General features: G+C 46.0%; 1 protein-coding gene across 23 annotated transcripts in view; it reads right to left on the bottom strand.

The window, feature by feature from the left end:
* Positions 1–12,167, bottom strand: part of ARNT (aryl hydrocarbon receptor nuclear translocator) — a 33,521-nt gene that overhangs the window by 5,494 nt on the left and 15,860 nt on the right. For 16 of the 23 annotated variants that reach the window (XM_068922487.1, XM_068922473.1, XM_068922477.1 and 13 more), the window contains 14 exons: positions 10,811–10,855; positions 8,039–8,252; positions 7,675–7,888; positions 7,311–7,410; positions 6,832–6,897; positions 6,253–6,338; positions 5,604–5,680; positions 5,309–5,443; positions 4,767–4,841; positions 3,814–3,965; positions 2,012–2,122; positions 1,738–1,816; positions 1,231–1,354; positions 517–616 (listed from right to left, as the gene is read on the bottom strand). In XM_068922487.1, coding sequence (XP_068778588.1) covers positions 517–616; positions 1,231–1,354; positions 1,738–1,816; positions 2,012–2,122; positions 3,814–3,965; positions 4,767–4,841; positions 5,309–5,443; positions 5,604–5,680; positions 6,253–6,338; positions 6,832–6,897; positions 7,311–7,410; positions 7,675–7,888; positions 8,039–8,252; positions 10,811–10,855 — 1,578 coding nt within the window. The remainder of the gene's footprint in view (positions 1–516; positions 617–1,230; positions 1,355–1,737; positions 1,817–2,011; positions 2,123–3,813; positions 3,966–4,766; positions 4,842–5,308; positions 5,444–5,603; positions 5,681–6,252; positions 6,339–6,831; positions 6,898–7,310; positions 7,411–7,674; positions 7,889–8,038; positions 8,253–10,810; positions 10,856–12,167) is intronic. The other 7 variants (XM_068922486.1, XM_068922490.1, XM_068922483.1 and 4 more) reach the window with 1 other exon arrangement.

Genomic DNA, 12,167 nt, shown 5'->3' with positions numbered 1-12,167 from the left:
TACTGCAGGCACAACAGGCAGGAGCTGCTGGGTTTGTGGGCAAGGCTACACACCCAGCTCTCTTGCTGGGCTAGGGTCTAAGCGATATTGCACAGGCACAGCTACGCTCCAGAGTGGCTTCAGCAAGCAACAGGGCAGAGGCTATCAGAGCACCAGGGCAGCAGCTGGGCAGGCAAAGACAAGGGTGATAACGCACAGCAGAGGAGGGGCTGTGCTGACTCTGCACAGCTTCAAAGCTCCTACACCTCTGATTAGAAGCAAAGCAACACCAGGTAGGGTAGTAGGGGTGTAGGAACACTTCTCTCCTCCCTCTCCTTCAAGGGAGCCTATGCCTGGATCAACTCTCCTGCGTTTTCTGCACAGACTATGTGGGAGCACCTTTATGAACAATCACTGCCAGGCAGAGAGGGGCTGGGAGCCCTCAGCCCTTGCAGGGGGAGGCACAAAGAGAACAAGAACAACTGCAGTACAAGATACAACTCATAAGAGTCCCATTCGAAGCACATGAAGTCTCACCTAAAGTTCTCAGCAGGCCGTGTGGGGGTGAAAGCATTTCCCTGCTGAAAGAGCGTTTGGTTGGCAGGCACTGTGCTGGCAGGAATGGCTTTGTTCTGGTCTGTGGAGAGAGGCAGATTCAGGTTAGGGCCGAGAGAGTCTCAGCAGTGGGAGCAACTAGTTAGAGAGAGACGTGCTTGCGTGAAAGGAGACTGTTTTGAGCCAAAGCATCAAACACGACTGTTCCTTATCCAGATATGGACTCCAGATGGTTTTGTAAAAGCCTGTTTAATTTGATTTCCTCTCCATTTTCTAATAAACTTCTCATTACGGTCCTCTGGGGTTAGAGCATCCACTACAGTCTGTGCTCACACTAGGAACACAGAGAACTGCTCTCTAGGGACAAACAGGAAGGATCAGACCAAGGCAGGCAGGTAGATACAGAGCAAGAGACGTTTTATCACCCACTCCCTCCCCACACCTCCCCTGCATGATGCTGCCTGCAGGGAGATTTGTTGCCACTACAACATATCAGTGTATAGCCAGCAATCTCCCACACGTTGTCAAAATCACTACTATTCTGCAAGACCTGGGCTGCCACAACACAGACACCAGCTTCTACACACAGAACTGCTCCAAGTGACTTAGGAAAGAACGAAAGAGCAGTTGGACCAAGATACAAGTCAGATGAATTTCAAACACTCCAGCCACATCTCATGGCCCAGCGCTGCCTACCTGTATTGATACTGCTGTAGATTTCGCTGAACCTCGGGTCCCTCTCCTGATTAAACAGGCTTTCTGCCTTCTCCAACGGCTTGCTGTGCTCTGGGCCGGCAGCAGTCACAGGCTGAACAGGAACCTGGGAGCAGGTATAAATACGAGCAGTCAGTACCTCAAGCACAAAGTCAGCCAGCCATCTCCCAGCCAGTGCAGAGAGGCTGAGGCCATTTGCAGGCCGGGGCCCCGCATGTGAGAGGCCAGGCTGCTCTCCAGACTTCTGGGGGTTTTATTCAGACAGTGTGGCCATTCCAGGCTGACAGCATCAACATGAAGAGGATGCCACAGAGGCAGATCAGAATCAGGCAAAGATCCAGCAAAACCCAAGCCAGAACACTTTACCGTCCAAATTCTCAGCACCCTCAAGTCCATCTTGTATGGGGATTTAAAGGTGGCCAACAAAAGGCAATTCAAACAACGTAGGACAACAAAAGCAACGGGTAACCACAACCGCTGCTGATTTACCTGTGAGTGGTCGTAACCAGATAGACTTTCTCTTCCTGGGACCACTTCCAGCTCTGTCGGTTGTGGTGGCTGCTGCTGCCTGAAATAGAAAGCGGCTGTAATAGGAGAACAGCACCTGCTAAAACGATTGCCAAGGGAAGAGATACTATATGGTTACACCAATGATTTATTAGCCCAGGGGAGTTCATTGCTGCAGAGGGGAAAGTTGGGGTATTTGACAGGAGGGTGGAACCAGCAAGAAAGGCAAGGTAAAAGGAGCTGAGCACCTCCTGACCTTGAGGGCAGCTGTGCTGTGCCCATCTCCAGGGGAAGACTGACACTCTGCCCCAGCTGGGGCCTCTGCATTGAGTTTGACAGGGCAGGCCGAGATTCCTGGCTTGAATTCCTTTAAAAGAGAGAGAGAGAGAGAGAGAGAGAGAGGAAAAAAGAAAAAAATATATATAAAAATGGCAAAGGAAATCAAATAGTTGGCTATTGCATGTAAGAGAATGCACCTGTCTCAAACAAGATTGGAAGCTTTGTTTTTGCAAAACCTGTTCGAGTGAAGGATCTTTCCACTCGCTTTCCATTGTTTCTGAAAGGGGAGCATGGCCAGTTCTGCATCAGCCTTAAAGCACAAGTACAGGTTGAGGGGCCTAAATACCCCCAAAGTTTTCCATTCAGATCTATGTCAGACACTCTAGACCTGGAGCCTGCAGAGACCACCAGCAGTTTTAGGTTTTTAAGCCCAAGATGTTGGCGGAGTTCTTTATGCTCTTCTGTCTATAGTCAGAAGTCAGTTAAAAACATTCCCCCTCCCCACAAGAAAGGGATGGAAATGCGGCATTTTCCTCAACAGTTGTTTTGCATGCGGCTGCTTTTGAAGTAGGACCTGATCTCACAGATGAAACAGCTTAATACAGATAACTCAGCAAAGATGCACATAGATAAACTGCATCTCAAGCACAATCAGACACAGATTGCTGCTTATCTGGTCTGAATTTGTGCAGTGCATTTAGAAGGTGTAGTATGGATGTGGGAATGGATGTATGTGGAATGAACGAGTTCAAAGAGATAGCTCTAATACCAGGACAGGAATTTCAGCCTGTATCAGTTCTGCGTCAGATCTCAGCTCTGCACTCAGGCCACTGCTCTTTAGAGCCAAAGATATTAGGTTGTCACTGTTCAATTCTTAATGCTTTCCATCAGAAAGCACCTTGCCTGTTGGAAGGCAGGCAAGAAGTGCTACCTGCCCTCTAGGACCTTTCTCCTTTGGAAGAAAAAAAAAAAATCTGCCCATAAGCACAAGCAATCTAGCCTTCTGTTTGGCTGGAGGGTCTCCATTTGCTACTCCCACCAGCCTTGCGGTTTTGAAATACATATAGGAACGTTTCTTCTTTATTTCAATTTCTGCTCTTCTGTGAGGAGCCTGGAGCTCACTCATGGAAAGAGACAGCAGCTATGATCACTCCCAAAGGAAATGCAGCTGTAGCACAGTGTGCACTACCAACCCACTAAAACAGTCAAGAGAGGGAAGAGAAGAAAGCAGCAGTGAGAGCAGTCTCCCCAAAGCATTACCCAGGAGCTGGTTTCTGAGGACAAACTATGGCAGCAAAGAAAAATAAGTGTTTACTTTCTGCCATGAACTGTGGACAGTCCTGCTCACATGAAAAGCCACACTCTGGACCAGCTGCCCTCCTGGACTGTCACAGAAGTCCAAGAGCTACATTTAGATGTGGACTTTACTAATATTAGCTCCGAATGCAAATTCACATACAGAAACCTTGCTCCAGTAACCAGAGTTAAACAAAACACTGCTGGAGTTGAACTTTGGCAGCTTGCTAAGCCATACAACCAGACAGCCAAAGGAATTAAATTTCTTGCGCTCTACAGTCCTATAGTGGCTGCCACAGCCCAGGAAAAGAACGCTCAGGGGACTTAGCAATTTCTCCAGGGCCTACACAAATCGATGAGAAGCTTGGCGAGGGGCAGAGGCCAAAGCTCCCGTAGTTCTGTGTTGCTGGTTATTCTGGGACAAGATCCCATCTGGTTCACGTGCTATCACTGGTGGTTGGCAAGTCATTTCCATTTACATACTTGACATTGGTGTTGGTACAGATGATGTACTCAATTTCATCCGAGTAGGGGTTCTGGAAGGTAAAGGAGCTGGTTCTCATCCAGAGCCATTCCCGGTTTTTGGATCGGAATCGGAACATGACTGACAGAACCTGGCCTTTTAACTTCACCACCTAAAAAAACGTAATGCCATCAGTAGTACCTGATAAAAAAAAGGTGTTGAAGAGCAACTTGCTTCTGAGCACAAGCCACCCCCCGTTAGAAGCCCGTGATGGCCCTTTGCCTCAAAGCCTACAAGATCATATCTTGATTTTCCTCAACTAAATGGCACCGCCACTACTCCCTTACAGGATCTCGATTCCAGAATGATATGCTAGGAGAATCTAACAAGCCCCTTTTTGGCTTCCACTTTTCCTATCTCTTTGCACTGGTGAGATGTATGAAAAACCTCCAGCGAATGATGCACACGCTGTTGCTTCTGGTTCCAGCTATTTGGACAAATGGATATGAGCAGCTACTTTTTGGAGTCATGAAAGCACATGGGCAGTCTTACCTGCCCTGCCACAAGTCCAACGCCCTCAGAAATAAGAGTAACCACAACAAGGCAAGCAAACCACATCCATTTCGAGTTCTGCGGCACTGGGCTGAGCCCTAGAGATGAACCAGTGTTTCAACAACAGAAGCATAACATTCAAGTAGGCATTTTGTAGCCATGTCTCTGGCCCTTAAAGCAGACTGGACTACTAGCAGCCAGAAGATGAATTCACGAGTTAGACACCAGATGCTTCTGGTTTGTCTTGCATGTTTACAATTATGTGACTAGATCTGTAACTGTTTGCCTTTTAGCAAAGAAGAAATATCTAAGGTTTAGTCTTCTCTTGGTTTTCCAGTTAGTTTCACTGCTTTGCAAGCACCAACACACATTCCAATTTATCTATCGCACTGCATGCCAAGAGGTAGTTAAAATACTTTACCTGCTGAAAGCTGTCCCGCAAAAGCTGTTGGTCTTCTGGGTGGCAGAAATCCACGATGTCCTTCCCCAGAAGCTCCTAATTTTAAAGGAATTGGGAGGGAGATCAAGTCAGTTTTCATCAGACTCCCCATTTCAGGTCTGCCCCATTGACTCCACTTTGGACAGGTAGTTACTCTTCTCCCACAACATTCCCCCCGTTCCAAATCACTGCAATGCAAAGCAAGTGCAGGAATTGGTGTGCTGTATTTTAAGAGAAGCATAACAGCAGTTGACTGATGTTTGATCTCTAACTCGAGCGAAGGCAAAAACTACATTAATTGACATTAGACATTACCCAGAGCCACCCACCCTTCCCATGATGAAAGCACTTAGAAAAGCAAATGAAAGAGCAACTGGTGGAAGAGAAACACACATCTGGTTTAGTTCCTGGGCGCTATTTTATCAGATCTGTTAGACAAGCAGAACCACGATGTGCAAAGGAAGGAGGAGGGAAAAGCCTGTTCAAACCAGTCCTTTCTTAGAAAGCTCCTACTGCTTTCTCACCTGCGGCTGGTAGCCAACAGTAGCCACACAGCGGTGATCTATGAAGGTGAAAATGCCTTCAGTGTTGTGCCGGGAGATGAACTCTGTTGGCTGACACACATTGTTCATGTCTGTGCAGTTGGGTGAGCTAGTGACCTGTAAGACAAGACAGGTGCAGTATTTGCAGATCTTGCAAGAGCTCCTTTCTCCTGGCCAGCAGTTCCAGGCAACTTTGTCGTCAGATTTGTGGCAATAAGGGAACACCTTCATGCAGAAGGTTCAACTCTGTGTTGAGCCATCAAAAAGCGCTACGCACCTGGAGTCTGCCAATAGCCACGAGGCAAAACTTGCTGCCCTGGCCAGCGTCCGGGTCATCATCAGGCAGTGAAACCCCTGAGAGACAAGTGCCAAAGAATTCCAGTAAGGTCAAAGCCAAAAAACTGCCGATTTCAGAGGAAAACAAGCATGAAGCTCTGACTTCAACACATCTTTCCACCCTGTTTTGTAATACAAATCCTTTTCTGTGGAAGGACTTGGTAAATTAAATTGCCTCCCCCTCCCTTTTTTCCCCAGAAGGGAAAAAGAGCTCTGTAGCTTTCTGCACAAGCTTGCAAATCAGACAGTGTAGTATTTTCATCCGCCATGGTGGGCACTGCTCAAAGACAGGGACCATGCCTCTGAACCACTGAAATATCCCATCTCTTAATAAGCCTTCTCACACCTAGATCTCTGATCCAGCATCTGAAAAAATTAGTTGAATCCTAAAAGGAGAAAAGATGCTATATATATATATATATACATATATAATATATATATATATTATATATATATTTTATATATATATATATATATATTTGGAAAACATTTGCTAGCACATTCAGTGCAGAGAATGGACAACTTCAGATCATATTTTCTTAGGAAGCTGCCACAATTGAACATTTCGGCTAACTAGTATAAGTCGTTACCTGCAGGAGGCCAGGCTTTTATGTAACCTGTGCAGTGCACCACGACGTAGTGAGGTTCACCATCTTTTGCTGCACCTAAGCCATTCCTTGGGAGAGAGAAAGAGTTCCAGTTGTTCTTTCTTTACCCTGAAGACATTCTGTGGAAGCTTTTAAAAATACAAATAGGAAACACCCTACCTGGAACCTGCCTGATCTTACCCCAATTTAGCATAAAGCACAAAGACTTGGCATAAATTCAAGAGGTCCAGGGAAACAACAGGTTGGAATCTTTTTCACTTTCAAATTAAAACAGGGACAATGTACACCAGGGCCCAATAGCAACAATTTGAAGAACATTTGGTTTTAATTGACTTAGATTTTAAGTCTGGAATAAAGAAAGGATTTAAAATATCACCTTCCCCAATATAGCGGTACTATGGATACTCTACCAGCAGCTCCATCTAAGCTCTTTTACAAATGCTATGCTAGCCCACCCTGCACGCTCTCTCCAGTGTGTCTCCATCACTCTGATGACAGAGCTGTAGCTCCTTTTGCTCCTAGCAACACAGAAGGCTTGCCCATAACCCTTGAATGATTTACCTGCAGCGATTCCTCATAAAACTGAGACGATTTACAGAGACTGGATCCACTGAGCTGTTGCCACACCTGTACCAGAATTAGAAGTGAAAGAAGGGAAAGGCTTTTATCTTAGTTTATCAAGGTTGAAACAACGTGCAAGTCTTGAATAAGAGAGGAAGCACTCTTAACTGGGATGAAGCTTTGAACCTCCATCACAAAAAACGAAAAGCACTCATTTTACAGACTTCAAGAAGGGAGATGACACATGGGGTCAAAGCAAATCATTAGTCCTACTTGAAACTCGATCTTGAGAGCTACCTTAGCGGGCAAAGAAAATCTCAAGAATTTGGTTGTTCACTCTGTGTGGAAAGCTCCGCTATGTTATATCATATCTAGGTCAGAATGAGCAAAAACAGAGCTGGAATACAAGCATGAAGGGGCCAGCGAGCAAGTTCAGCTTCAGGCTCACACGAGATTTCCCTGAGGACTCTCTCCATTACCTCATTCGGCAGATGAAAGACCTTCGTGAACCCATACACATCCTCATGGACTGCTGGCCTTCCTTCTTGACAGTCCCTGTCTTTAAATCTAAGATGCGACCTAAAGAAAGAAGAAAAAGCAAGGTGCTGCTGCAGTTTTTCAAGTCCGTTCACCAATAGAGGCACCAGGTAACATGCTAGGAAACTAGCAAGATAAGTGTCACCAGTGGTACCCTTTAGATGCATTCTCAGGGGGAGTTGCAGGATCCTTGTTAGAAAGGCACCATGGTTTGGTTCCTTCTACAACTGGGAGGTTTTAATCCAATCAGGTCCTTTGCAGGCTTTTGCGCTGCCTGCCCCCTACTCCCTTCCCAGGTGGCTTTACCTGTCAGTGCATTCTCCGACGTGGAGAGCTGCTCCCTCAGTTTGCCCACATCATCTGGGTGCACCTGGTCATACAGGGTGCTGCCAAACCATTCGGATTGGGGCTGGTTCAAGACAGGAGTCACGGAATCGGAGACGTACACCACCCTCCCAGTCTCGCAGGACACTATGAACAGAAAGCCGTCGGCTGCCTCTAGGATCAAGTGTTTGAGTTCCTGCACACAGGACAGACAGATGCACTCTTACTCCAGCGCTAAGCAGGTGACACCCTCTAAACTCACCCCGAGGGTCTATATTCCCCCACCCACAATTTAATTCCTCCCTGTGCCTGCAGTATTTCCCCTAAAGCAGCATCAAGCCAAGACCTGGTCAGTGAGAAAGGAGGGTTTGTAGGTGCCGTCAGTGGAGGTATTGCCTGTGCCACGCAACGACTTCATGTGAGACACAGCCATGCGCAAGATGGTGAGCTTGTCTGGTTTGCGGGCCAGGGCACTGCAGGTGGGCACCATATCTGACAGCTCTGTGATGTAGGCAGTCATCTTGTTCCTTCGCCTACGCTCGATCTCGCTGTGATTTTCCCTGCAAAAGGCCGGGAAGGAGAGGAGGAAGATGAAGTTACTGACAAGCCAGAAGGCTCAGCAATTTCCCCAGGTCAACGCTTCCACAAGGCCAGAGTGCAAAACACAGAGATGCATCAGGGTCATCAGGAGTTAGAAGGGCCACAAAAGCCTCGCATGCTGGGCGTGCACAAAGGAACGCAGGAACAAGTGCAAGGAGGAGAGGCTACAGCTGGACCTTCTTTGCTGCGGACAAGAGAGCCTTGCTTTAAATTACATTCGTTCCCTGGTATCTTGTGAAGGCAATGAGCCAGGCTAAGCTACCTTAACAGAGAAAGAAGCTTCCCCATCAGTCCCACAACAGTGCAACAAGCCAAAGGGTTTCTTCCCTCTCCACTGGGCTCCGCTCTTAAGGTGGGATTCACTTCGCTTTACTGCTGAAATTTGTTTCTCAAGAGCTAGGCACCACTGGTGCTTCTGGAGGTGCAGACAGTCTATGAATTCTCATCCCACCTTCGGCTTACCTGGGATTGAAACAAATTCCCCCACTGCAGGCACCCATGGGTCTCTACACAATTATGCCAGGAGACCAGACTGCAGTTAAGATTTAGATGCCTGAATTACAAACAGCTGAGTCGCACCTCACAGAGACTTTATGACGATATTTCTCTGTTACACTGAAAGCCTTTCACTGCATCATGGCAGGAGGGAAAAGCTTTAGAGCCAGCGTACACCTGATTTCTGTACAGGCCAGGGCCAATACGGACAGCCCCATCTGTCGAGTAAATGTCTGGGCGGTGTGCAGAGATCTCCAGAGAGGTATTACAATGAGTGCTGCCAATTCACTGTCCTTAAAGATTCTTCACAAGCCTTATGTAAGTCTGCTCACAAGGCACATTGCCCATCAACCTCTCTGGAGGTCAGAACATAACCTGTTTATACTTGGTTCTTCTTATCCGGCATATGTAGTTTAATTGGGTTACTAAGACAGATTTTTCAAAACAGGACTTAAAAGCCAGGTTTCCTATACAAAAGGATGTATCAGATGCAAAGAAGCACACGGTGGGAAATGAAACAAGAGATGGAAGTGTGGAAAGGAACCCAGGCAAGTGAACTGAATAGCATAAAGAAAAGAAATGGAACATTTATCACTACTAGGTGTGCACAGATATTACAGGACCTTGCTCCTTGCTGCAAGAAACCGATATTCAGAAACAGTAGTGCTTCAATCTCACTCACCTTTAATTTGGTTTTTCCAAACTCACATCCCCCAGTAGGAGAACTAAGCTACCCTCACTAGAAAGGCTAACGGGAAACCACCAGACATTATGCTTGTCTTGTGGCCAAACAGTCTTTCCAACAGGCTTTTGCATGATGGCAACAACAGTCTAGTGGGGAGAGATGGAAAAGGCCGCTACTTCACTGGAGGATAAACTCTTGAAAAGCACTGCTGTTTAATGTATTCACAGGCCCCACCTCTAGGGTTTCCTTATCTACTCAAATATTTAAGCTATGCAATACTGCAGTTAGGAAAGGCTATGCTTTGAGGGTTTTTTGTTTGTTTTTATACCAGCCAGCAGGCAATAAACTGGCTAGAATCATGGTGTTCTCAGCACCCAAGACAGTCTTTTTACTCCTGTCCACTGCTTAAGAATGAATCCAGGGTAGAAGAGAAAATCGTATTGTCCTAAAAAGTCACAGGGTAAACTTGCAAGATGGCAAGCCACAAAACAAGCTATCCTCCACAAATTACTAATCGAGTAATGAGCTGTGGGTTGCAAGCAACAGAAACCGTGATGGCGATTTCTTTGTGAGCCCTTTCTTTTTCACAGTTTGAAAACGGGGAAGGGCACACTTAGTGTGTCGTCAGGACTGCAGCTCTCTAGCAGAAAAACACCAGCGCTATCTCAGCCACCTGCCACTGTACGCACACATTCGCAGGGTACGTTTCACTGCTCAAACTAGCCTTCAGCCTGTATTAATGGTATAGTATTCGAGATGACTGCTTCGGTCATTTCAGTATGAGCCACAGGTCCCTAAGGAATTACAAATAGGAAATTAAGAAAAGAACCTGTTTTCAGTAAGCCTAAATTGCTGTATTGGGTAGGACATCTTCCTCCCTAGAAAATTCCATGATCCCTTAAAAACTAAGAAGTAGAAAAGCCTGAACTAATCCAGGCTTTGTGTCTACTTTTTATAGTACGACAGGATTCCCGTGACAAAACCTCACCAAGGTGAGAACGGGGCATTTGGCACATTGATCAAGATGAGAGAAATTGTACTTAGCACAGGTTAGCAAAGTTACAGTACTCAGCGAAAGCAATGGCCCAGCCGTGCTCTACCCTGCAGTCTTCAACAAACAAATCCCTTTGTGAGAATGTCTTTGGGGAATACACAAGGGGACTAAATACCTTTCCCCTTCCAGTTCCAATTACACAGCAATTTCCAGAAGTCTGTTCAGTTTCAAGTCCTCTACTGCAGCAGATGGGGGGGTGGGGTGGGAAGAGAAGGGATGCCTAGAGAAACATTAAGGAAAGGAAATACTCTGCTTGTCCATGCTTGAAATCTCCATTCTCCTACCTGGCAAGTCTCTCCTTATCCGCTGAACTCTGTTCATCATCAGACCTAAAAATAAAATCAGCGATCTAAGCTAAAATGGAAAAAGTTTAAAGAAATGAAAAATGGGAGGATGTACTAGGAAACCCAGCCTACAGACATGTCTGTTTTGCAGAGAAGCAATTCCATAAAACAAAGCAGTCATTAGTTTGCAACATTACACATTAAACTGGTGCCTACCTATGTGGTTCGAGGGTTTTAAGATGCTTATTAAGGCTGCAAAATAGGCAAGGGGTAGTTTCGGTTTACATATAGGATAATCAAGATGAGGATTGTTCTGTGCAAGAATAGCAGGTTAATGGCAGAACTAGAAATAGGGTCCCAGTCACAAAAAGCTACTCTTTCTTTAAAAAAAAAAAAAAAAAAAAGCCTGTTTGATAGTGTTAACAGATCAAAAAAGCAGATTAAAAATCCCAAAATTCACAACTAGTGTAAGATTTACAGCCAGCAGCACACATTTTTGTAACACTGCTACATAAACACCACTTAGGACAACACAGTCGAGATGGCTACATGACAAATAGCACACAGAGAGAGGTTACTCACGTCGTCTACAAAAAGGCACACAGACACCCCCCCCCATGACACTGTTTGTACTTTCAGTTTTCAGGGAAGAGGGGTTATGCAAACCTTGTTTTACAAAGGCTAATAAGTTTTCCTCCTTGAGGCTTGGCTGCCCTGGATAACAGATAATCCTCCAAGAGCTACAGCCAGCAAAGGTGAAGGTACCACATGTTCTCATTGAGGCAGGCATGCAATCTCCCACCATCACTCTCAAAGGCTGGGCACCTAAAACATACACTGTGGATTTACAGAGTATAGTACATGTTTCTAGCATTAGTCAGTTGTGATAACCTTCCACTTCAAACAGGTATTAATACCGTGCTAAAAATCTGATGCTCACTTCCATGTTCTGTTTTACTTCACATCACCCAAGGAGAGAGGAATGGACTGGAAAATGAGGACTGCTAGAAAGCTGCCAGGAGCATAAGTGAAATGAGCAGTCCTAGAAAATACAGATCTGTAAGCTATGGGCAGGCCGAGCAGCACGGATGCAGAGGTGAGCTGTGCCAGCATCACATGCGTGTGCACATGCTTATTCCTACAGATGCATTCAGGGTGTCACCACACTAACAGTACTGATAACTCGCTACTGCTCCCCACCGCCTGCTACTGTCCTAGAGACAGTTGCCCAAGCAAGTAAACGCAAGAGCTAACCTCTACGCTGAAGTGCACGGGTACTGCTGATGCCCCAAATACTGGGGACAGAGGCAACTTTGGGAGTTTGAGATTCAGTTGCTTTGGGTTTTTTCCTCCAACC

This window comes from Struthio camelus, chromosome 30 (genome assembly GCF_040807025.1).
Source record: "Struthio camelus isolate bStrCam1 chromosome 30, bStrCam1.hap1, whole genome shotgun sequence".
Taxonomy (NCBI): Eukaryota; Metazoa; Chordata; class Aves; order Struthioniformes; family Struthionidae; genus Struthio; species Struthio camelus.
Note: the sequence above shows the minus strand (reverse complement) of the source record. Positions and strands in the feature narration are given on the sequence as shown.